This window comes from Urocampus carinirostris, chromosome 7 (genome assembly GCF_059441175.1).
Source record: "Urocampus carinirostris isolate Australia breed hairy pipefish chromosome 7, RoL_Ucar_1.0, whole genome shotgun sequence".
In the NCBI taxonomy this organism is placed as follows: domain Eukaryota; kingdom Metazoa; phylum Chordata; class Actinopteri; order Syngnathiformes; family Syngnathidae; genus Urocampus; species Urocampus carinirostris.
The window spans coordinates 11,176,160-11,202,814 of NC_142355.1; the positions used below are offsets into that span (position 1 = coordinate 11,176,160).

Sequence of the window (26,655 nt, forward strand, 5' to 3'; positions counted from 1 at the left end):
ATTATTATTATTATTATTTATTCATTTATTTGTTAATCATATTGGGTGGAAACAGGCTGTACTTGCCCAAGACACACCACAGGAAATGGTGCCGAGACGACTTTGGTGGTCAAGGGATTCCCTCATTGAACATTGCAGACACAACCACATTTGGAATGGAAAAGTCAAATAACTATTTCAAAAGAACACAAAGTGCTGTAGTAATACAGTGTCTCATGACCAAAGAAAGTAATTGAGTTCCAGGAAAACACCACTCGAACGCACAGGTGTCAAGCCGGCGGCCAGCGGGCTGGATTGGACCAGCTAAGGGTTTTAACCAGGCCCACAAGAAAACACTTCGAGAAGCGCAAGAGAAAAATGAGCTGTGGTTTTAATTCAGTCAGCTCGATGTCACTAAAGCCAGGCACTACTCGCAAAGCAACTGTAGTAGTACTTTTTCTCTCTCTTTCTCCCTCTGTCTTTCTCTCTTTCTCCTTTTCTCTTTTTTCTCTTTCTTTCACACCCTCTCCCTCCTTTTTATCTCTTTCTGTCTCTTTTGCTCTTTCGCTTCCCTTTTTCCTTGTTTCTCTTTTTTCCTATTTGAGCGCTAGTCTTGGGATCAAGAGATCGCAGGTTCGATTCCCGGCTCCTCCGTTTTACATGTCGAAGTGTCCTTGGGCAAGACACTGAATCCCCAATAAGCAGGTTGGCGCCTTTCATGGCTGCATGGCCGCTATTGGTGCGTGAGTGTGTGTGTGAATGGGTAAGTGTGAAGCACATTGTAAAGCGCTTTGGGAGTTCTTCCTTGACTTGAAAAGTGCTATATCTCATCTCATTAGCTGCACCGCTTATCCTCAGTAGGGTCGCGGGGGTGCTGGAGCCCATCCCAGCAATCATCGGGCATTGGGCAGGGGACACCCTCAACTGGTTGCCAGCCAATCGCAGGGCACACAGGGACAGACAACTCGCTCGCTCATTCACACCTAGGGACAATTTGGACCGGCCAATTAAATGCAGACAATTTACCATTTCTCTCTCTCATTAGCTCCTTCTTCTTTTTTCACATTTTATCTCTCACTTTGTCACTCTCTTTTTCTCTCTCTCTTTCTCATCCTCACACCTCTTTTTTCTCTTTCTCTCTGTCTTTATCTATTCTATCATGTTTTATCTTTCTCACTTTGTCTCTTTATTTCTTTCTCTTTTTGTCTCTTTCTTTCTCCTGTTTTCTCTCTCTTTGTCTCCTCCTCGTTCTTTCTCCTTTCTCTCCGTATTCCTCTCTCTCTCCCTTTCTTTCTCTCTCTCTCTCGTGTTCTCTCTCTTACTCTCTTTCTCCCTTTTTGTCTCTCTTACCTTCTCTCTCTTATGCTGTCTCCCTTTATTTTCTCTCTCTCTTTTTTTACCCCTATCTGTTCTTTTTCTCATTCTTTACTTCTCCCTTTTCACTTTCTCCCCCCTCTCTCTTTTGTGTTCTTTTTCTCTCACTCTTTTTCTATTTCTCTCTCTCTTCTCCCTTTCTCTTTGTCTTAAACCTACTAGCCCATCAGCTCTAAAACATTAGTCCCAGCACCAGTCACAGCATGGTTGTATTTATTAGAAGAGAAAGATTCCACTTTTTTTTGATCGTTAGAATAAACGGAATACATAAGGTGAATAAACATACTATGTTTCAAATACAGTATTGAATAAAGAGATAATTAAAAGTTCTCTATTTTTGTAATCATTAATCAAAAGTCATCGTGGGTCGTACAGTTCGACCAAATAATAAGAATCTTCTGCAGAATATATCAGTTTATAGCAAATTGTGAAATAAGTATTTTCTAGGAAAACTTTAAAGTGGGGGTGAAAGAAATAATGCAATGTCCATTTTTGTATTTAGAAGCTTGATTGTTTCTTGATTATTTATGGTGCATTCGTACCATCTTCTGGACATATGCAGTAATAGCAGTTTCTTTTTGTTCAAGAAACACTTTTGCACCTTTAAATACGTTTTTATTTAAAATTTACTTTACATTCTGAAATTTTTAATGTTTGTAAACCATTCATACCACTTATTACAAGCAAAGAGGTGCAAACCAATGCTTTTCCTTGCGTCGATAGTGATTGAAACCAATGGAATAGGCAGGGTTGGGTAGGGTTACTTTAACTGGATTACTTTCAATTATTTTTGGATTACTCCAATACCCAATATGCTAATAAAAGACAAAAGAAACTAAATATGAATAAAATGATGACTCACAACACGTGGTAAGCTTTCTCTCCTGGCTTTGATCTCTTTGATCTCCGGCAAAACTAACATAAAATGCGACAGAAATAAAATGAAAATAAATCCAAAGAGCTTGCCATCATCATTTTTGCCGTTCCATGTAATCCAAGCCTGCACAAAATTGAGTCATTTTATTCATATTTAGTTTCTTTTGTCTTTTATTAGCATATTTGGTTTTGGAGTAATCCAAAAGTAATTGAAAGTAATCCAGTTAAAGTAACCCTACCCAATCCTGGGAATAGGTTTGGTCTTGGCTTTGGTGGCGAGAGTGCATTTTGAGTGACCACATGATGTTGGTGGGGACAAAACAATGATTTCTTGATAATAGTGGGGACACGTCCCATCTGTCCATGCCAAAACTCCGCCCTTTGATGGAAACAAAACAAGCAGTTTGGGGTTCAGTTGCCAGATTTGGCTGCTGCAGCTAACATGAGCACTTTTTGAGGGAGCGTAATAGTTGCAAAGTGGACTCTGTCGCTCTTCAATTTCTGCTTTACGGCTTGCTTCACATCCAATTCCATGAAGTCCTGCTTCTGTCTGTCGTACTGAGGCCAAGCAACTAGCCCTGGGCCATTGGGAGTCCTAGGAAAAAACAAGATGTAGGCTTTTATATTAATAGTCAAATTAAACTAATTATTTAAACCAGATAATGGATCTTTTACTTAGAAAAAAAAAGTGGCGACCAAGCTGGACATGACAACGTTAGGGCCCTCTTTTTAAGCACTTACCGGTAGTTGGATTTTTAGTTTTGTAGTAATTTTATTGTAGTATATGTTGTATTTTCTTATTAGACAAACGACAGGATAGTGGAAACTAAGTTAGCACCAAAAATGTTTCATGAAAGTTTGATGAGCCGTATGTGGCCCACAGGCCGTAGTTTGTTCACCACTGAACTACATACTAGCTACTTTTAAGTTTCAGTAATCTAGCGGGTAATGTAATTACATTTTGAACTAGTACCTGTAATTCATTACTGTTTTTCAGTAATGTGCCCAACACTGATAACTACTTTAGATCTGCTAAACTTAATATGTCAATGGATGGTTGGAAGGTAGTGAGGATGATATCAATTTTACTTACCCATTACGGACGAAGTTGGCCCAGTATTTCATAATAGTTAAACAATGTTGTTCATCCTCTTTTGTAACATTTCCTGAAAATACATTAAAAAAAATTACATGAGTCAAATAAATAAAGAAAGCCAAAAACAATGTACAGTATAGCTTTCACATGCGCAAAATAATACTTAATACTTCTTAAGGCCATCACAAAAGCAAAAGATTTCTTTTCCAAACAAGGTATTAATCATAAAACGTACCAATCATTTTTACGTTTGCGCTCCAGAAACATCCACCAAACACAAAGCCGACATCGTCTCCATGATCTGCCTTCACAAAAGATGGTCTGGAATCCTTGTGCAAACCAGCTCGATATCCAAATTCGTACATGTAAACTGGATTGCCCGCATCTGAACAAAAACATGGAAAGACACTGATCATGTTAAAGATTTCTTATTCCATTTAGAAAACAGATACAGTGCCTCGCGAAAGTTTGGGCCACCTGAGAACTTTTTGGCCTCATTTCAGGCTTCAAACCTCAAATTTAAAAAGTGAAAATATTTTCTAAGAATCCACAACACGTGAGACACAATCGTGAAGTGAAACCAAATTATTTCAAAATTCTGTATTATATTTACGATCAAAAACTGAAAAGTAGGTGTTGCAAAAATACTCGGCCCGCTTTTCTCTCGGCTCAGTCAACTGATTCCAGAAATTTCCTGAAAACTTCAGAATCATCCAATGTCAAAATAAAGGACAAACAATGACAAACAGACTGCACCAGTGATTCATTAAGTTTCAGTTAAAAATGAATGAATGAATGAAAACTTTATTTCGAACATTAGAATAAAAACAGGACAAAAACAATGAGTCAACAACAAAATAATGTTACATAACATGTTCGAAAAGGGGTAGTCAGATACAGATGCTTATTTTCCCTACCCCTTTATCTTCCCTATTAATACATTTTACAAATCTTCTTCTCCTCTTGTGTCTAATATAACAAAATCTCATGGATATACTTATTACATAGGTCAGATATTAATAATTAGAATAATTACAATAATCACATATTTTATACACTAATCTTCGTAATACCCATCCCTCAACGTCATAATGCCACTAGTTACCAATTATCGCTGCGGCACCAATGATAATAACAACAACAAAAACAAAAAACATAATATTTATAATAACAGTTATGATATAATGATAGCAACAATAACAACAAGTTAACCATAGTTTTAAACGCAGTATTTCCAATCTCACTCATATCCCATTTTCTTCATCCCTGTATGTCGCCAGTAATGTTTTTTGTATTTGAAAGGGTTCTATCTGCACTCTCCACTTTTACCTTATTTTAGTTAATTGATTTTATTATGTTTTATCTATGGTTTTAATGCATTTTAAAAACCACATTTTAAGTCTTTTATTGTGTGTTTTTATCCTGTCTGCCATTTCTGTAAAGCACTTTGAATTGCCTTGTGTATGAATTGTGCTGTACAAATACTCTTGCCTTGCCTTGCCTTGCCTTGCCTATTTAAATCTGAAAGCATGAATAGTTGGACATTGTTTGATCTCATCTAGTAAATTATTCCAAAGTTTGACTCCACACACAGACACACACATACTTTTCCTGGTTGTTCTAACCTTTGGGATTTTGAATTTACTACAGCCCCTCAAGTCATAATTTCCCTCTTTCCGAATGAATAATTTTTGGATGTTTTCTGACACCATGGTTTTGTTGACCTTAAATAACAGTTGTGAAGTGAAAAATTGTATTAAATCATCCAATTTTAATAATTTGGACTGCATGAATAAAATATTAGTATGATCCCGATATCCTACCCTGTGTATGGTTCTTATGGCACGTTTTTGAAGGATAAAAAGGGGCTGTAGTGAACTTTTGTAATTAATGCCCCAAAAAAGGTCTGTGAAATGGGACACAAGAAAACAGACAGCATAATGAAGAGCAATTAACACACCAGGCAGGTCAGGGATAAAGTTGTGGAAATAGTTCAAAGCCGGAATCATATACACGAAGATTTCACAACATTTGCACATGTCCCGAAGCACTGGCGAGCAATGTTATCAAAAAGGAGAGAGCATAAAACCACTGCAAACCTACCAAGTCCTGGCCATCGCTCTAAACTTTCACAAACAAGAATAAAACTAATCAGAGAAGCAACCAAGAGGCCTATGATCACATCGGATGACCTGCAGGTATACATAGCTGAAATGGGACATCTATTAGTGCATTTATGTAAGAAGAAACCCTTTTTGCAGAAATACAATAGAAATGGATATGGTTCCTGCCATATAAAAAGGCTTATCTCCATTTTGTGTATTTTTTTTTTGCATGAACGCAATGCATGCAAATATGAAGTTAGGTCTTCCTAAAATAGCAGTAAAGATATCAAAATATTAGTTATGCCTACATTATTATTTTTCCTAAAGTGTTGCACAAATATTGCAAACTGTATTGGTGGATACAAAAAAATGGAATCGATATTTAATTGCCCCCTAAAAAGTAGATTAATGTATGGCGTAAAAAGTGTGCTTTAGACGCATGGTTGGGGGTCTTTTTGGAGGCTCACAATAAAATCATGATTTGGGGATGTAAGAATGGATTATTAAATCATTATTTTGCCTTAAAGTATATAACTTTCACAGAGATTATTTCTTGTAGTGTTTATCCACAAAACAAGAAATGAAATAACAAAAGTTTGCCAACCCCTGCTTCAGGTTTAAAACAGAATAAAAACTGCAGTATTATAATAAATAATAACATTCAGTACACAACTATGCTCCACATGGTTGAAACAGAAACTACATCTTAATGATCAAAACAAAAACTAAATCGAAGAAAACGAATCGGAATGCAACATCATAAAGAAACAAAACAACAAAGTCTACCAGAATCTTTCAAATTTAAATACATCAAAGTTCTTTAACTTAGGCTCAACTATTATACATTTGTGCCTTCGTCCTTTCTTGTTTTGTTCATTAGATCTACGTATTGTTTCTGTCACAATCACATGTATTGGGAACACCTGTGTTCAGGATTTGGCGCCAACAGCCAGGACAGCTGATTGGCGCACCCTGTACATTTAAATCCCCAGTTTCCGGTAACACTTTGTCCGATTGTACTCACGCTACCTGTTGCCTTCAGCTCAGTAAGCCCGTACCTCTTTGCCTGCTTCCTGTTTTCTTCCGATTGATCTCCGTTGCCGACCCGTTTCAGTAAATCTGCTCTGCCCGTCTGACTCCTGAACTCTTTTCCGTATACTACGACACCCTTCTTCTCCAGCGCCGGCCATCAACACTACGATTACGCCTGTCCGCGACCATTCCCGCCAAGCCTTCACCCGCCTGTCAAGTTCCGTCAATCCGCCTACCACCGGATCGAAGAATCCCACCTTGTCATTTCCTTCCTTTCAATAAAACCAAGAAACGAGCGCAAGTGATCTCAGTCTTCCTTTCGTCCCGTCTGACAGTTTCACGATAACGTAGCATTCATGCATAAACGCTGCTCGTCAATGCGAAGATCGGTATAAGGTATAAGAACACTAAGCTCGCAACACCGAAAAAACAACAGCAATTTAATTTCAATAGATGATGAAGGTGCTGTATCTGAGTCAGATCAGAAGGTTTCTTCTGCTACTGGTAACCACAGAAACCAGTTCCAGTACTGTATGTTTCATGCGGGGGAGCAGACCCCTACCCCCAAAAAACGTCCTGAAGAGGGATAGGCACTGCCAGACTGTACTTCCCCAATACACACCCCAAGAAGTAGTGTACCCACAACCCAGGTGACTAAGGCATCCTTGAACTGTGAACATTTTTCAAAAAATACTGATGAAATGATTATAAAGTATTACTCACCTACAAGGTAGTCTGCAACTCTGACAACAGGTAACATCATCAGAAGGTCTCCCATGAGTTCAGTGAATCCGTCTCTGATATCTTCTGGAGTTTTTGCCGTCTTCAAATATTCGTCCACTAGTAGACCGTTGACTAAAGAGGCCTAAAACAGAAAGATGGGTTTGCTCTATTAGAGTTGACATTGTTTACCATTTTCAAGGTGAAGTTAACTCCAAATTTTTTTAATTTTGAGTTTCTCTAAACATCGAAACATGGACAGAGAACCCTCGCTTCTTTCACTTCTATTATAACTGGTTCACTGCTTCACAGCTTTCGAATAAAATTATCTTTGAAATATTGTCATTGATATCAATGTATCGTGCATTGTGTTTTGAGCGGACGGCACACAAATAAATGCTATCTTGGGGGCAGTAGGGAGGCCTTTGTGTGTTGGGTGGGTGTGACTATCTCTGTGCGTGACTGTGATAGGCTAGTGTATGCTGTCAGTCAAACAGCTGGAGTTGTGCACAAGTCAATGTCTCCACCGCCCAAAACAAACCATCAAGGGTGGAGACAGCTAGCTTTAGCAGCTTGTTACATTGAGAAGTCAGAAGATTGCAAAGAAATGGTTATGATCAGTAGGTGCTCCGTGGATTATTATCAGCTTCGGGAAGCGACCGAGCCGGGTTTGGGAGAGTAAGCAAGGCTGCAGGTCCGTCCTACTGTTACGGCTAGGCCAACAACTCTCATAAGACACCCCTTCCGAGCCTGTATCTCACCAACACCAGATCCATTACCCAAAAGTGGTGACATCGAGCTACAACTTGTGGGCAACCACTCCATTTGGGATGGTTTATACGAATCACCGCCAAAACCTGTCTCAATTCAAAGGCATCCGATGCTGGCAAGCACATAGCTAGCCAGCCGCTTCCTAAATCGCTTTCTTGCACAGAAAGGAGAAGACCTCCCATTTCAATTTACTTTTATATAGCGACAATAACACCATTCATTTAGCAGTTCTGTGTTCTGTGTTTTTATTTGTTGATTTATAGTTGTTATTTTATCACAGTCATATATTTTCAGTCGGTAAGGACCTCATTTTTGAGGTTAGTTTGACCCTTTTATGAAGGTGTGACGTTACTTTGCGGATTTTCACTTTTCGCGGGCGGTTGACCAAGGGATTATTATTCATTCATTCATTATCTGCACCGCTTGTCCTCAGTAGGGTCGCGGGGGTGGTGGAGCCCATCCCAGCCGTCTTCGGGCAGTGGGCAGGGGACACCCTGAACTGGTTGCCAGCCAGTCGCAGGGCACACAGGGACAGATAAGTCACTCGCTCATTCACACCTAGGGACAAGTTGGACCGCCCAATTAACTTGACATGCATAGTTTTGGAATGTGGGAGGAAACCGGAGTGCCCGGAGGGAACCCACGCAAGCACGGGGAGAACATGCAAACTCCAAACAGGAAGGTTCGATTTCGTGACCTCATAACTGTGCCGCACACCCGCTAACCACTTCGCCGCCGTGCTGCCCATGGGTGAATCAATTCAAATTTTATGTATGGAACATAAAATATTCACTATCACACATACACCCACAAGCACAAACACATGCACACGCTAGTGTGCCTGTGTGCTCTTTACACACTTTTGGGTGCTATTAACAAGTAATTAAAGTGCAGTGTTGATTTAGATAAAACATCTCTGAAAGGAGAAAACTGGTAAAAGTGGGTTGCGTCGTTTGAGGTGTCCTTAAAAATTGAATATTCAATGTTTTTACGGGCAGCACGGCGGCGCAGTGGTTAGCGCTTGTGCGGCACAGTTCATGTCATGGGAACCTGTAGTGGGTTCAAATCCAGCTCCAGACTTCCTGTGCGGAGTTTGTATGTTCTCCCCGTGCTAGCGTGGGTTTCCTCCGGGCACTCCGGTTTCCTCCCACGTTCCAAAAACATGCATTTCAGGTGAATTGGCCGGTCCAAATTGTCCCTAGGTGTGAATGAGCGAATGAGTTGTCTGTCCCTGTGTGCCCTGCGATTGGCTGGCAACCAGTTCAGGGTGTCCCCTGCCCACTGCCCGGAGATGGCTGGGATGGGCTCCAGCCCCCCCGCGACCCTAATGAGGATAAGCGGTACGGCTGATGAGATGAGATGAGATGTTTTTACGCATCAGGTATGTGTTAACAATGCTCAACTGAGCTCGAAGAGCTCTTGTGGTTTATTTTTCACCATCTGTTTTTGTCTTGCTTTTATCAGAGCTGTTCGGGGCAGAACACATTAGATTTGAGGAATGGGGGCAAGGAGGAGTGCTGAGAGTGATGTCATGCTTGTCCTCGCAGGGTTTTTTTTCTATTCGTCAGTGTAGCACGAAAATTGTAGTCCAAAAGCCAACCCAAACCACCAAAAAGATGAAAAAGGACAGTTTACAGTTCTGAGGTCATGAGATCGAACCTTCCTGTGTGGAGTTTGCATGTTCTCCCCGTGCTTGCGTGGGTTTTCCTCCGGTTTCCACCCACATTCCAAAAACATGCATGTCAGGTTAATTGGCCAGACTTACAGACTTACGAGCAAGATCGTTCGTAAGTTGAATTTGTCCGTAAGTTGTTTCAGTGCTATATTTTGTATGTTTAAGGTTTATATGAGTATGTTTAAGGACTTTATAAGTACAATTCTTTTGTACTAAAAAATAAACATTTCATAAAATAATATGCTTCACAAAGATAAATAAATTTAAGTGTGACTTACTTTTGGAAGATAAGTTTCAAGAGAGAGGCCGAAAAAAAGCGATACAACCATATTCTCAACCGCATCAAGCTTTCTTATTCCTCTTTCATTTAAAAAGGAACGGCTGGCCTCTTCTTTAAATTTTACACCAACCGTATTGAATGAACGAGATATTAAATGATAAAAATGTCAAAGGTCTTAGCACGCTGGAGATAGAATAGACATAGTATAGACAGTATAAAATGTTTACACGCGAACTCGGAAGAGGAAGTGGATTTTTTTTCTTCCGGGTGAATGCGCCACAGTGGAAAGAAGCACTACAGTGAAGTCCTGTACTCGGAAAAAGGTGTACACAATACAACATCTCACAGCAATGTCCGAATATTTTTCAACATCCCGAGATGTTTTCTCGTATCTCGTATCTATCTGTTTTACGTAAGTTGAATGCTCGTAAGTAGGGGAGGGTCTGTATTCAAGCGCTTCTAAGAAATGCATGTACTTGCACATGCAACATGAAGAGGTGACTGAGGCTGCGATCGTGACTTTAAGCCAGGAAATGGCAGCAGAGAGTTAGAAAGTTCCAAATTCCGTACAGCTCCTTTAAAGACAGACCCCGACCAACATTTTTTATCATCATCATTATAATTTTTATTGAAAAAATGATGTCACTCACCCCATCAGGTCTAAACATTTGCATCATTGCCATCACCGACTCTCTAGTCATACCCTTCTCCCAGCCGGGGGGAGCAAAACTCTACAAAAGACATTGTGCGAAAATTCAAATCCTTTTTGGGGAAATTTCTCGAGACATTTGTCTATTAATTTTCATTTTGATACAGTGGAACCTCGGTTCTCGACCAAAATCCGTTCCAGAACCCTGTTGGAAAACCGATTTGTTCGATCACCGAAATCATTTTTCCCATTAAAAGTATTGTAAATCATTTTAATCCGTTCCAACACCCTGAATGTTTACCTTGAATGTTTGACGTAAACTAAAGCTAACCCAGGCTAATCGTACGTTCGCGTTATCGTAATCTTCCGTACGAAAGATTACGCTAACATGAACGTGTAAAAATAAAAAAATCAGGTCTTTTACAAGTCATTTAGCACCCGGGTCCCCACAACAAGTGGTGAGCGGTTCATTGGAAAGGGGGCTCCGTTCCAACACCCTGAATGTTGGGCTCCGGTCCAACACCCTGAATGATGGGCTCCGTTTCAACACCCTGAATGTTTAACGTAAACAAAGCTAGGCTAATCGTACGTTCGCGTTATCGTAATCTTCCGTACGAAAGATTACGTTAACACGAACGTGTAAAAATAAAAAAAAAAAGGATAAAGAAAAGAATTATGAATAGGATTTCTTACCTTTGTGGTGGTCAGCAGAAGGCGCAGGTGGACGTGGGGTATTCCCTATTAAGATCAGACACTCGCACACCTTCTTCATATTTTGCTATTATTTCTTTCTTAAATGCAATAGTTGTACGCACTACTTTTCTTTTTTCACCTGTAGAAACTTTGCTGCTTGCACTGACTTTCTTCGGAGGCATAATTAGGGGCTAAAACACTTGGTACACCTATACTAAAAGCGAAAGCAAAACGAAGCACGTCCGCACGCGATAACAGTTGGTCACGAAAAGAGCGATCTACACCCGTACGCCGCATTACCGGCGTTTGAAACTCCGATTTTTTGACCGAACAGCAAAGCAAGAATTTCTCGAATTTTTTTGTCAAGAATCGATTTGTTCGAACTGAGAGGCGTTCGAAAACCGAGGTTCTACTGTAGTTGGATTAAGATGTTTTACCTGAGGCAATATCCACCCAAACTCATGGTTGGTTATTCCCATCAAAACTGGAACCTTAATGACTTCCTTTTTCTTTAGAAGCTCCTCTGCGGTATCGGCCAGAAAGACGCCGTCTACTACGGCTCCAAGGTAAATTTTCATCTGAAAAAAACAGAAAATTACGTTAATTGAACCACAAGTTTTGCTTCGTCTTACTGTGCGTGCTCCATTTTACCTTTTTGGTCGCATCGACTAAGTCTTGTTTGCTCTTTGCTCTCAAGCACCGGACCAGTTCCTGCGATGTACTGTCATCACATCCAGTCAGGTTAGCTACAACCTGATTGTCCAAAAATTGTGAAATATAAAGATTGAAAAGACATGGCCAAGAATGAACACTGAACCATTGATCCTTTTAAGCTGGAGTGTCAAACTCATTTTGGCTCGGGGGCCACATAGTGGAAAAATATTCTCAAGCGGGTCAAAAAAGTAAATTAATGGCATGAAAAGGGAGCCTTAGATGGATGGTTTCGGGTCTTTTTGGCCAACTTGCACTGGCTCCCAGTCCACTTAAGATGTGACTTTAAGGTTCTCTTATTAACATATAAATGTTTGCATGGGCTTGCACCCTCTTATCTCTCTGATTTGATTTCCCCCTATGTTCCTGCACGGAGTCTGCGCCCGGAAAATGCCGGTCTACTTGTGACTCCAAGAACCAAGAAGTCTGCAGGCTCTAGAGCGTTCTCCATCTGGGCCCCGGTGTTATGGAACGCCCTGCCTCCGGAGATAAGATCTGCAACCTCAACGGAAGTTTTAAAATCGAGGCTTAAGACACACTTCTATTCCAAAGCTTATGATTGATGCCCACCTCATATTCTGTATTGTCCTGTCTTTTTCCGACTGCCTACGAAGGATACGAAGGAGAAGGACGATTTGAGATGAGTCAGCGGACCAGCGTTTGACCTGAAGCATGTGAACGCCTGCATGGACCAGCTGGCAGAGATGGGAAGCTGCGTCGTGGCAGTCATAGACTTTCTGGACTAGTTTACAGGCTCGGGGCGTCATTGGTGTCATGCTCTTTCCGGACATCTTCAACATCTTACCTAATGTTTACTACTCTGTGTACAGTAATCCTGGAAGGGGGATTACCATATGTGAGGTCCTTTCTCAAGGTTTCTCTTTTTTTCTCACACTGAGGTTTTTGAGTTGTTCCTTGCCCGCATGCTGGTTTAAGATCAGGTAATTGTGCAATTTTGTAATTGTAATCCTGTGCAGTCCTTCGAGACATTTTTGTGATTAAGGGCTATATAAATAAATGTGACTTGACTTGACTTCACAATAAAATTATGATTTGGGGATGTGAGAATGGATTATTAAATGATTATCTTGCCTTAAAATAGATAACTTTAACAGAGATTTAATTTCTTGTAGTGTTTATCAACAAAACAAGAAACAAACTAATTTCCATAAAGTTTAGTAAACACAGGGAAACTCATACAGAGTGAAAAGTGACAAAAAGAAGGTATAAGAACGCAAATTTTTTGTCTGGAGAGGGATGGGTGCCACCAGGCTATACTTGCCCAAGACACGCCACAGGAAATGGTACCCCTATGACCCTAGTGGTTAAGGCAGGGGTGGGGAACCTATGGCTCGGGAGCCATATATGGCTCGGGAGCCATATATGGCTCTTTTCATGAGTAACTATTGCTCCGAAATAAAATGTAACTATTGCACATCTCTCTGTGGCGTTCCAAAGTCAAGTGATTTCATCCCGATTCTGGTCCATATAAAGCTGAAGCAACTCAATGCAGAAGTTCAATAAAAAAACGTTTAAAGTGACAAATAAAAACGCTGGCAAACGACTTTGATTGGGTGAGCAGTACAGGTGGGCGGATCCCTGCACACAGCGCAAGGCACTTCCTTCTCTCTCTCTCGCTCAGTGCAGTCTACACCGAAAGTGAATATGACGATATGCTTATCGTTTGCAGTAGTTTGTGACATTTTTACAAAAGAACTTTGCATGCACATTGTTTTGAAACCGTTATTAAGGACAAATTTCATGGAAAAACATTGCCACAACACTCTTAACTTAAGGTGGAAGCCAAATAGTAAATGGCATATTTACATTGATTTGGGACACAGGGTTTGGCATTATTATCATTTCATACATTTGATTAAATCAACAAATAACACACAGTGAAATAAAATGTGCTGAAGAATTAGCTTTTGTCTACAGAGCGTGTTTGGCAGTTTTTTTCAATTTTGTCTGAAAATATATGATGTGGCTCTCTCAATTTTTTTTTTTTTTAAAAACATTTTTTGCTTTTATGGCTCTTTGGGTAAAAAAGGTTCCCGACCCCTGGGTTAAGGGAACCAAACCAAACCGACTCACCCAAGCCCACCCCACGCCCACCTCTGCAGTAGATTAAAAAATAATAATAAAGGCTATTATAATATAGTATAATAGTACATTTCAATAAAATATATTTAAAAATGATTTATTAGTTTATTTTGTGCCTCATGATTCATTATTACCAGCTCAGTAGCCTAGATGGTAAGGCGCCCGCTTTGAGACTGGGAGGTCGGTGGTTCGCGCCCCGGCCGAGTCATTCCTAAGACTTAAAAAATGGTCGGCGGCGCCCTCTGTTGGCTGCGGCTGCATCGGCTCGCTACAACGGGTCAGGTGTAATCGACATTTCGTTCTGTGTACATTGTTACACAGAATGACAATACAAGGAAATTATTATTATTATTATTATTATTACATGTAATCCAGGGTGTTGATGTTTGGGTTTGGTGAGCTTCCGTCCACCAGAGGGTGCCCAATCGGTTTGTAATTGAGACAGATGGTAAATGGTAAATGGTCTGCATTTATATAGCGCTTTTCAAGTCAATGAAGACCTCCCAAAGCGCTTTACAATGTGCTTCACACTTACCCATTCACACACACACTCACACACCAATAGCGGCCATGCAGCCATGCAAGGCGCCGACCTGCTTATTGCGGGCATTAAGGATTCAGTGTCTTGCCCAAGGACACTTCGACATATAACACGGAGGAGCCGGGAATCGAACATGTGATCTCTTGATCCCAAGACGAGCGCTCTACCTCCTGAGATGTGTCCAATCACTCCTCAGATGTTCCTAAGTAGCCTGACCCTACATAAGGACATTCTGGACATCACCCAGGGTGGAGTGATTTTCATGTTGCACTTTTGTTTTCCACCATATCCTTTTTCCAGTTCATTCTGCTTTCTGTGGTTTGTTTTTCGCCCCTGGTTCAGAGTTTATTGTTGTTTTTGACCACTTCTTTGTTACTTTATTTAAGATTTGTAATTAACTACTATTTTTGTGAGCACCTTGCCTTAATTCCTGCTTCCCATGTGTCGGTCTGCTGCAAATCCATTACAGTTCCAAAAGTCTTAGGCACATTTGAAGTCCTCAAATCTACTTAACTATGAACGGTAAGGATGTAATGGTGGTGACGATAGTAGTGTAATTTTAAAGCTTTTTACATTATGTTTTTGTGAGGCTAGTTATTTTTTATTTATTTTCACACCCATTAATGGTGTTCACTCAACCAGAAAAGGTGCTTAGTGTACCGTATTTTCTGCCCTATAAGGCGCACCTAAAAGCCTTTATTTTTTTCAAAAGCTGACCATGCGCCTTATAATTGTCACGAGACGTGGCGGCGTGGAAGGGGTGACCGGACCCGAACAGAGGCAGGGGGCATGAAGGGAGAACTCAAATGCGTTGACGATCCATAAGTTTTATTTTATAAAATAAAAGTCGCCCAATACTCCGGGGCAAAACAGAACAACACAGAGTTCCTCCGGCACGAACTCAACAGGACAAGGCATAACAGACTAAACAGGACAAGGCATAACAGACCGGGATTGTGAAGAATGAGTAATGAACCAGCACCCGCCAAACCCAAAATCCAGCCTTAAATAGCAGAACAGAAATCAGCTGATCTGCTTCAGCTTGAGTTCGGGGGCGTGGCATACTGGTCGTCATGGCGACCGTGACAGAGCCCCCCTCTTAAGGGACAGCTCCCGAGGTCCCAAAAAAGAAAAAATTACTACCTCGCGCCCCGGAATGTTGACGATCGCGATTGGGGCAACCCTGCTCCCTCCTCCGAACACGCAGGAACGGGGAGAGGCAGGCGCCATCTGCGTCGGGCGGATCGGAATCGGCGCTCGGCAGGGGGGGTCTGGTGGCCAACTGGACAGGGGATGACAGACAGGCAGAACCGGCGAGAACAGGACAGATAAACAGGACAGGCGAGAACAGGACAGATAAACAGGACAGGCGAGAACAGGACAGATAAACAGGACAGGCCGATGCAGAAGAGTCGCACTCAGGACAGGCCGATGCAGAAGAGTCGCACTCAGGACAGGCCGATGCAGAAGAGTCGCACTCAGGACAGGCCGATGCAGAAGAGTCGCACTCAGGACAGGCCGATGCAGAAGAGTCGCACTCAGGACAGGCCGATGCAGAAGAGTCGCACTCAGGACAGGCCGATGCAGAAGAGTCGCACTCAGGACAGGCCGATGCAGAAGAGTCGCACTCAGGTCAGGCCGATGCAGAAGAGTCGCACTCAGGTCAGGCCGATGCAGAAGAGTCGCACTCAGGTCAGGCCGATGCAGAAGAGTCGCACTCAGGTCAGGCCGATGCAGAAGAGTCGCACTCAGGACAGGCCGATGCAGAAGAGTCGCACTCAGGACAGGCCGATGCAGAAGAGTCGCACTCAGGGGGGTCAGATTCAGAAGAGTCGCACTCAGGGGGGTCAGATTCAGAAGAGTCGCACTCAGGGGGGTCAGATTCAGAAGAGTCGCACTCAGGGGGGTCAGATTCAGAAGAGTCAGGCTCAGGGGTTCAGGTTCAGAAGTGGTGATTCAGACAGGACAGGCGGAATCAGAACAGGCAAGACATGAGAGAGTCAAAATCAGAACAGACAAGACATGAGAGAGTCAAAATCAGAACAGACAAAACAGGAGGAGCGGAGTCGGGCTGGCAGGCAGCGGAGTCGGAGTCGGCCCGACGGGCAGCAGAGTCGGAGTCGGCCCGACGGGCAGCAGAGTCGGAGTCGGGCTGGCACGCAGGGAAGACGGAATAGCAGGCAATCGGCACGGGAGTCGGGCAGGCAGGCATGAGAGTCGAACAGGCAGGCGTCAATTCTTCCCGGGACCCCATTCGAGGCACAGCAAGGGCCACGACGGGCGGGGCCGTGGTTCGAACGGGCAGGGAAGGCCAACTCAGTAGGCGCCTGCCGAACTGCGCTCTCCAGCTCTCCCAAGTCGCGCTGGGATCGTTCGCTGAGTTCTATTTGTTGGCTGGTTCATTCTGTCACGAAACGTGGCGGCGTGGAAGGGGTGACCGGACCCGAACAGAGGCAGGGGGCATGAAGGGAGAACTCAAATGCGTTGACGATCCATAAGTTTTATTTTATAAAATAAAAGTCGCCCAATACTCCGGGGCAAAACAGAACAACACAGAGTTCCTCCGGCACGAACTCAACAGGACAAGGCATAACAGACTAAACAGGACAAGGCATAACAGACCGGGATTGTGAAGAATGAGTAATGAACCAGCACCCGCCAAACCCAAAATCCAGCCTTAAATAGCAGAACAGAAATCAGCTGATCTGCTTCAGCTTGAGTTCGGGGGCGTGGCATACTGGTCGTCATGGCGACCGTGACAATAATACAGTGCGCCTTATATATGGATCAACATTAACTCGCAAAGTCTTGCAACTAGGGCAAGCAGCCGCCGACTAGATTTCCCCCGAAGGCGAAGTAGTCCGCGGTGTATGCTAGGATTTATATACCGGCGTTTCATTTCCTAAGCAATGTGTCAATCATCATTTGAATCAGTCACTATTGGCTAAAGTTATTCTGAGGTAAAGGGGGCGGATCCTTTTTATCATTTACAGGCTCGCATAGGCTAAAGGGGCGAAACAAAGCCTGCGATTGGCCGAAAAAGATGAATGTGAATCACACGTTGGGTTGCACTACGGCATAGGGAAAACATATTTTTACTATTCTGTATTTGTAAATATTTTACTCTCCTGGATTTACTACACTCACGGTTGTAAGAAGACCATGGATACGTATCGTTATTGAACGTGATGGCTGCAAGAGAACTTAGGTGAGCTATGCGGCTTTATATTTTCCCGGTATTTTGTTTTAGAACGATCTTGATGTTTCTGTGATGAGTCTATTTTCAAACTAAATTCAATTCAAAGTGTTTATTGTCATATGCACAGTAAAGAACCCCGTTTCCCTGCACAGTAAAATTCTTACTTAGCTGTCCACACAGTTACCAGCAAAAAATAAAATGGAAACTAAGAAATGTTTGTCATTTCTTGAATGCCAAGACTTTAACCTTCCGAATGGTATTTGTAAGGATCCATTTGAGTGATTGGTGACATCGTACAGACACTGTTTTCCGTACATGTCTGAGACACGTATTTGCTTCTTTGCAAGCTTTCGGAATGCGCCTTATGTATGGAAAATATAGGACAAAAATTATTTTTTGGGGGTGCGCCCTATAACCCGGTGCGCCTTATAGTGCGGAAAATACGGTACTTGGATTTGCAAAAACTGAATCATCGACTCTTTTTCAAAGTTCTTTTTGCAGAAAATTTGGAAATGAGCCACCAGAGAGGAGTCCATAGTGAGATGGCAAGGTAAATTTATAACTGATGGGTGCTTATGCTCAGCTAAAAGATCCTTAATAGTTTTCGAGATATTGAACGTCAAAATGTGCCCAAGACTTTTCGAACATATCAACCAAAGCACCAACAACAAAAATCTCGAGCCATTAGGGTGCCAAAAGAGCTGGTTCTCTGAAAATAATCAGAATTTCCATCCCTAGATTGGAGGGGGGGTTGGTCTGGGACATTCTTAACCCGATTCTAACAAAGCCAAGATCTTAAATACTAAAGACTTTATGTTCCAGTCAAAACGTCAAATCAACTATTTGAGGACGCGTACCTTGACAAGAGCTGAGGAAGGCTTTTGAGTGTAGGTTCCGACCGTTGCTACCCCACTTTGAAAGATTGCCCTCTGGAATAGTCCTTTGGCTAGAGGAGATAGGGTCTGAAGAAAAACAATATATTGGAAAAATCAAAAATGGTATACAAATATGTGCTAATTTGTATGTTGTGCATAATGGAGATATTTCAAAAAAGTGGAAGTAGACCAAGAGGATATCATTATAAATATTCCAAATGTTTACCACAAGTACAAATACGGTATTTTGATAAATTCTATTTTCGGTAAGTTAGAAAAATCATCCGTTATTATCCTTCTTTGGGTGTGCATTTGAGAATTCTATAATGGTTCATCAAACATACGCCTCGCGGCTCAGATCAGGCCTTCCAACAGACTTAATCCGACCCGCGAGACAATGCTAAGAGAAGCTCAAGAGAAAACCTCGCCAAACAATAAGCTGCAGTTTCAAATATGTCCACTGGATGTTGCCGATGAGAGGTGCTACTCCCAAAAAATAACCACAGTAGCTATATTTGCTGACTACCATTTATCAGCCAGGGAACATTCGAGGAGACGCCCATCCCAGTATTTTACGCAAAGAGGGGTGCAACCTTTGACGTGTCCTTGAAAAGTTGAAATTACAATAATTTCTCTATTAAGTATGTGTTAAGAATCGCCAACTGAGTTTAAAGAGCCTTTATATATGTCTTCCTCTCCCGCGCCGCCTTTTATCTAAATTTTTAGTATCACTGTTCCAGGCCACGCAACACAGTAGCAAGTGGGGCAAGGGGCGTGAAGGGATGGAGAGGGATTTCATCCACATCCCAGTTTTTTTTTTTTTTTGTTAGTGTAGCCCGAAAATGGTAAAAGTAAGAAAAGGCCCTGTTTCAAATACCGTCCAAACGCCAACCTCAGAAAAAGTTTATTACTACTTGACGAAGGAGCTGACTGAGGCTGCGATCATGACTTTAAGCCAGGAGATAGTGGCAGAGAGTAGCAAAAATTCATGTCCCTGACACCACCTTTAAACTGGAAGTCTTTGACATGCAATTTGAGGCAATAAAGTAAAAAAAAAAAATCACCTTTGCAGAAGTTTAAAAAGGCTTAAACTTCTCTTAACTGTGTAAGTGTTTCTGTGTGTGATGTAATGTTTATGATTAATTTTCTTTACCAGTATGGAGGCACTGATGCCACCTGCTGATTCTCCAGCAATGGTAACTGCTTGAGGATCACCACCAAAGGCCTCAATGTTTTCCTGCACCCACTTAAGAGCTGCCAGTTGGTCCAAGAAACCCCAGTTCCCCTGAAGATGTTCATCTCCAGCGCTGTTGGAAAATAAAACACCTTTTATTTGGGTAATTTTGCAAACACTAACCAACACACTACAATTGCATTGCTATTTTACCCGTATGGCTCTAAATATAAATGTTTAGACTGATGAGTATGCACCCTTGGCATAACCTCTGTGTATGGAATGGTTATTTTTAGTTAGGGTTCCCTGGACAGACCTGGTGAAAAATATGACGTCTTACCCCAGGAATCCCAAAATGCCGAGACGGTACTGAATGACAACCACTACGATATTTTCATACGCAGTTAAAGGGGCACCGTCGTACTGAGAGGCGGCACCCATGACCAGACCTCCTCCATGGAGCCACACCATTACCTGAAAACCACAGATGACAGTTCATGATTATTTTTTTCATTCACAAAGCAGGCGTAGTGCGATCATATGCAAAAATATGATCTAATAAAGGTTTTCACTCTTATACTAAACTAAAAACTGCGTTGCGGGTGGTATTTTGTTGAAACGTGTGCATAAGAAACAATTGAATCAATCAGGGTGTTTATTCCGAAAGATTAGATTCAGCTACTTGGACTGGTCAGTTGTCGGTACCTTAACAAGAAACCTAGCTAAAGACACTCGTGAAGGCCGAAAGTTCAACTGTTAATTTTCACAATAAGTCACACAAAACACACACACACACACACACAAATTAGAGGTAACAACAGGAATACTGCAAGTTACACCTATAGCGATACTAAATTACAAAAATTCTCCGTTAGAAATATCACAAAAATACTACAGAAATACTGAACTACAAAAATACTACAGGAATACTACACATATACAAAAACATTCGTATACAAGAGATAGTATAAAAATACTAAAAAAACAATACTAAAGTAATACTACAAAATACTATCATCATAAAACTATTTTAATAATACAAAAATACCACGAAAATAGTACAGATATACAACAAAAGGTCTACTATCGAAATACAACGGAAGTACTGCAGAAATACTAAAAAAATACTACTATGGAAATACTAAATAAAAATACTTCAGAAACACTACAAATACCGTACAAAAACTACAGTAATACTAGAAAAAAACTACAGAACTTCAATAAAAATCTGACTTCAGAAATACCCCAAAAAAACTAAAAAAAAACCTACAGTAACACTTCAAAACTAAATAACAAATGAATTGCTTAAAAAGGGACCCAATCTCCTATTTTGCTCTAATTGTGGTCGTTTCAAAACCAATTTGATGAAACTAATCTATTTCAAACCAAGGATAGCATGTCACATCCGCCCCCTGACTCCAAATAGTTGCCCACCCCTGGAGTAGAACATGGAACGAGTACTAGTATGGATGCAAAATATCAAGTAATAAGGGGTCCCAGATCTAATTTTGCTCAGGGCCCCATGAAATCTTGGGCGAGTCCTGCTTTAATTAGTCTCAGAGGATGTGATGTCATCACCAAAAAGATTATTCCTCAACAAAAATATGAAAGCCACAAGAGATGCAATTCGATTGTACCATGTTATACTAAAATTTTCAGAACTAAATAATTTTCCCCAATGATTTTTAATCCAATATCAATATCTAGCTCACGAGGTAGAGCGCTCGTCTTGGGATCAAGAGATCGCAGGTTCGATTCCCGGCTCCTTCATGATATACAGGGTGACCCAAAAAGATGCGTGCCCATATTTTATTTGATCAAAAATCTATTTTTTAACGAATGTCTTTTCTGTTGCAGGACGTGAAAGGTGAAACTATGGATGATCATTTGCAGCTGTAGTTGCGCCTAAAATGTCTTGGGCAAATCAGCAGAAGATATTCTCCCTGGAGACCTATTTTGCAACAAAATCATACCAGAGTGTACAGATTCGGTTTCGAAAGCGTTTCCATTGTCGCAACTTTTCATCAAAATCAACGATTGTTAGTTGGATTAAGTAGTTCAGAGAGCATGGAACTGTCGTGGGCCTATGTTCTAAAGCCACAGGGGGAACTTATTCAGGCAGGAAGAAGAGTGCAAGGACAGAAGAAATCATTGCTGCAGTGAGGGACTCAGTAGGACGCAGCCCTAGGAAATCAGTGCGTAGACGCAGCCAAGAACTCGGAATGACAAGGGAGTCACTGTGGCGTGTTCTTACGTCTGATCTGCACCTATACCCGTACAAGATCCAAATAAAGCAAAAAATAGCTAATGCTGACAAGGAAAAGCGAGTAACAATGTGTGAATGGTTCTGTAATGTGCTTGAAAATGATGAAAACTTTCTTGAGAAAGTTTGGTTCTCAGATGAAGCCCATTTTTTGCTTTAGCAAAAAAAATATTTTTGGGGGTTCGAAGGTTCCAGAAGAAGTGCTTCAGAAGCCGCTTCATTCCGTTAAATGTACTGCCTTGGTGGCCATTGGCAAGCACGGGTTCATCGGGCCTTTTTGGTTCCAAGATGATGACGGCCGATCCCAGACAGTCAACAAGGAGCGGCACATAGCTGTTCTGAACAAGTACTGGGCATCGCTGGGATGCCGGAGAGGAGTTGTGAGAGCTTCTCAATGGTTTCAGCAAGATGGGGACACACCTCATACAGCCAAAGAAACTATTGCTTGGTTGAGGCAGAGGTTTGAAGAGAGACTCATAAGCAGAAGATGCGATGTGGAATGGGCCCCGCACTCACCAGATCTTTACCCCCCAGATTTTTATCTGTGGGGTTTCCTCACAGACAATGTAACCAGAGAAATCCACAAACAATTGAAGAACTGAAAACTGCCATCTCAGCAAAAATAAGAGCCATCCCCAAAGAGGAGTGTATAAAAGTGATTCAAAACTTTGCCAGACGAGTACAGGTTTGCTTGCAACGAAATGTCGGACATTTGGAACACATCTTGGGAAAGCCATAAATTGACTAAAAATTGTCAGAAATAGCTGAAACTCTGGTGAATGGTCTTCCATAAACTGAATATTGTGTGGTTGTAATTTGAAATAAATACCTTTTTAATCAAAGCCACAATTGAAATTTTCATGGGTATGTATCTTTTTGAGTCACCCTGTATGTCGAAGTGTCCTTGGGCAAGACACTGAATCCCTAATGCCCCCAATAAGCAGGTTGGCGCCTTGCATTGCTGCATGGCCGCTATTGGTGTGTGAGTGTGTGTGTAAATGGGTAAGTGTGAAGCACATTGTAAAGCGCTTTGGGAGGTTTTCATTGACTTGAAAAGCGCCACATAAATGCAGACCATGCAGATCATTGCAGTGTACCAATCGTTGGGAAGGGGTTGTTCAACTCCAACATAAGACAGCAATAAGAGAAAGCTACTGAAAAACTTATATAAACCTGCTGTACTTATAACACCTCTTTAAGACACATATCATTTAATTCAGATTCGAATCGGCCTCTCTTATTCAATCATTTTAGGACGGATTATAATTTCTGTATATGTGAAGTGTATCGAACCTACCGGGAGTTTGTCACCTCTTTTGGCTTCTGCTCGGGCGTATACGTTCAGGTACAAACAGTCCTCTGAAAGTTCTGGCGGAGTGTATTCTATTGACATTATTCTTGAAGCGCTCACAATTATGTCAGGGTCCTGAATGCACCTGCAAAAAACACAAAGCGAAAATTCTAGCTGTAGCAGTCAAATGTCAACACATATTGTCATGTTTATTGGAACTTACATGGGAGGCTGGATTGTTCCATCTCTAATCCCCTCCCAAGGCTCTGCATCTTTGGGAGCAGCCAATCGGAGGTGTCCTACTGGAGGGTTGGCAAAGGGAATGCCCAAGAACTGCCTTACTTTTGTCTCTGTCCCTTTCACGGACACGATTTCTCCTCTGATTTGGCCATTTGTTAGCGAGACCACAGGGTCAGCATCCCTCTCTATAAAAATATATAAGATTGATAATGCTGTGATAAATGCACATCCATCTACAGCAGTTTTTGTGCGTTGAAACTTGGTCTATTGTTGATACATTTATAGTTTAGTCCACACTCAAAAAAAGGAGAGAAGAGATCAATGGATTTTCAGCAAAGAAAACCAGAGGAACCAACCGTCAGATGAGGAATTCCATCCTCTACTAAAAAGTCCCTTTTATATATATAATTTCATTAGCTGCACCGCTTATCCTCAGTAGGGTCGCGGGGGTGCTGGAGCCCATCCCAGCAATCATCGGGCAGTGGGCAGGGGACACCCTGAACTGGTTGCCAGCCAATCGCAGGGCACACAGGGACAGACAACTCACTCGCTTAGTCACACCTAGGGACAATTTGAATTCACCTGAAATGCATGTTTTTGGAATGTGGGAGGAAACCGGAGTGCCCGGAGGAAACCCACGCAAGCACGGGGAGAACATACAAACTCCGCACAGGAGTATATTTATATATATATATATATATATATATATATATATATATATATATATATATATATATATATATATATATATATATATATATATATATATATATATATATATATATATGTATATATATGTATATATATGTTTATGTATATATGTGTGTGTCAAGAACCGGAACAGGATCAGGACCCAAATGCGTGACGTTCTAACACAAGCCTTTTATTTTAAATGGGGAGTCATGCACGTTAGGCAGCAGTCTGGCGTGGAATGATAGGAAGCCAGAGGCCAACGAGATCAATACCAATAACCCTAGAAGATATCGGACAGATGGGGTCGATGCCAGACAGGATGGGACAGACAGGCTTGATATCAACACAGGATATCAAAATTAAACAGGGCAAACTAGACGGGAACGAAACTGGAAACCGATATTAACAGGACAAAATAAACGGGAACAATACCGGACAGGAAATACCGACAGGAAACAGGACCGAGTCAAAACCCACGTCTTGCGGGGCAGAGGTTCGTTGACTGACTGACAAAGGAAGAGTGAGAGCACTAAGCTTAAATAGACGGAAAGCCAATCTGTCAACGAGCCGCAGCTGGTGCCACAAGGGCGGGGCCAATTGGGCGCCATGGCAACCATGACATTATATATATATATAATATATATATATGTGTGTGTGTATATATTTATTGATAATAATAGTGTTATATTGTTATTTTACACTTTTACACTTCTAATTGTAAAAATTCTCCAAACTACCAGCTCAGTAGCCTAGATGGTAAGGCGCCCGCTTTGAGACTGGGAGGTTCGGGTTCGCGCCCCGGCCGAGTCATTCCTAAGACTTAAAAGTGGTCGGCGGCGCCCTCTCTTGGCTGCGGCTGCATCGGGTCAGGTGCAATCGACATTTCGTTCTGTGTACATTGTTACACAGAATGACAATACAAGGAAATTATTATTATTATTATTATTATTATGTATTAACATTTATTTACTGTACGCTATACTAGGATTAGAATCGCTTCAAAATATTTTTATACGGTCTATGGCTTTATTTTCATATCTAATATTGCGAATAAACAATCTAAAACAAATCAAATCATTAAAATTACACAAAGCTACTTCAGTTTCAGTTAAAAAGGAAAAACAAACAAAAAAAATTTTTATGCTTGGTCATTTACAGTAAAGTAGATAAAGTAGAACCCATAATGGAATGGTTTAAAACTAACAATATAAAGGTGTTAGAATGACCAAGACAAAGTCAAGACCTCAATAATATAGAGCATTTTCAGGAAAGTTTTGAAAAATACTGTGCACGAATGATCCCCATAAAATGATGACTCACAACACGTGGTAAGCTTTCTCTCCTGGCTTTGATCTCTCTGATCTCCGACAAAACTAACATAAAATGCGACAGAAACAAAATGAAAATAAATCCAAACAGCTTGCCAACATCATTTTTGACGTTCCATGTGTTCCGTTACTCCCCAAGCCTGCACAAAATGTAGTCATTTTATTCATATTTAGTTTCGTTTGTCTTTTATTAGCATATTTGGTATTGGAGTAATCCAAAAGTAATTGAAAGTAATCCAGTTAAAGTCACCCTACCCAACCCTGTGGGCAAATAGTTCTGTTTCAAGATCGCAGCAAAAGGAGGTTAAACAAATTAGTATTTTGGCAAATTCACCATTTTGGCACGCATAACATGCAGCTTTGAAATCAGAAACCGTACGATCATATCCTTACCTTGCGTTTCCTGTGCTTTCACTGCCACAGAACAAAACAGAAATGCAATGAACACAATTAATTTCATGTTGATTGTCCCCAAAAGAGGAACTTTTCGACAGATTGTCCTGTTTTCGTCCTATGATCCCACCGCCCGTTCACCCCCAAATTTACACACTCATAAACACTTGTCAACCATTAACGTCACAACCAATGGCCAGTTTACGTTCTCCATTGATTTGACCCTCAATGAACAAATAGTGCTCTGACCCAAATGTCAGAAATGTAAACCCTTTTCCTAAACATTTCCAATTGAAACAACCAAAAGAACCTCTCACAAAAAAGTGAGAAAAAAAAAAAAACGTTTTCTTTTGTTAAGTGGATGCAGAAAAATACCATGACGGACTGAAACTTACTTGAATAAATAAGGGCACAAAAAAAGTCAATATTATTTTCAATGTCTGAAACTCATGACAACTCTGAAAAGTTGCCTGCCCGGCCATAAAGTTGCCCGCCCCATTTTTCACAACTTGAAATACCGTAAACTCTGGACTATAAGCGCTACTTTTTTCCCAAACCTTCAACCCTGCGGCTTATTCAGTGATGCGGCCAATT

General features: G+C 41.3%; 1 protein-coding gene across 1 annotated transcript; it reads right to left on the reverse strand.

Moving 5' to 3' along the window:
• Positions 1-2,415: 2,415 nt before the first annotated feature.
• On the reverse strand, positions 2,416-26,210 carry ces3 (carboxylesterase 3). The gene is made up of 13 exons (XM_088339748.1): positions 26,062-26,210; positions 23,631-23,832; positions 23,414-23,552; positions 20,194-20,327; positions 19,833-19,986; positions 18,662-18,766; positions 11,902-12,003; positions 11,688-11,828; positions 10,559-10,639; positions 7,186-7,327; positions 3,561-3,710; positions 3,323-3,395; positions 2,416-2,824 (listed from the first exon to the last, which is right to left on the reverse strand). The coding sequence occupies exons 1-13, from the start codon at positions 26,126-26,128 to the stop codon at positions 2,641-2,643; spliced, it is 1,674 nt and encodes a 557-aa protein (XP_088195874.1). The 5' UTR covers positions 26,129-26,210; the 3' UTR covers positions 2,416-2,640.
• Between the last annotated feature and the right edge of the window lie 445 nt (positions 26,211-26,655).

Excerpts from the sequence above, each read along its gene's own strand:
- ces3 (XM_088339748.1), bottom strand. The coding sequence starts at position 26,128 with ATGAAATTAATTGTGTTCATTGCATTTCTGTTTTGTTCTGTGGCAGTG. Across the intron at positions 23,833-26,061 it reads GAAAGCACAGGAAACGCAAG|AGAGGGATGCTGACCCTGTG; the intron begins GTAAGGATATGA and ends ATATTTTTATAG. Across the intron at positions 3,711-7,185 it reads AGTTGCAGACTACCTTGTAG|ATGCGGGCAATCCAGTTTAC; the intron begins GTGAGTAATACT and ends GTTTTTGTTCAG.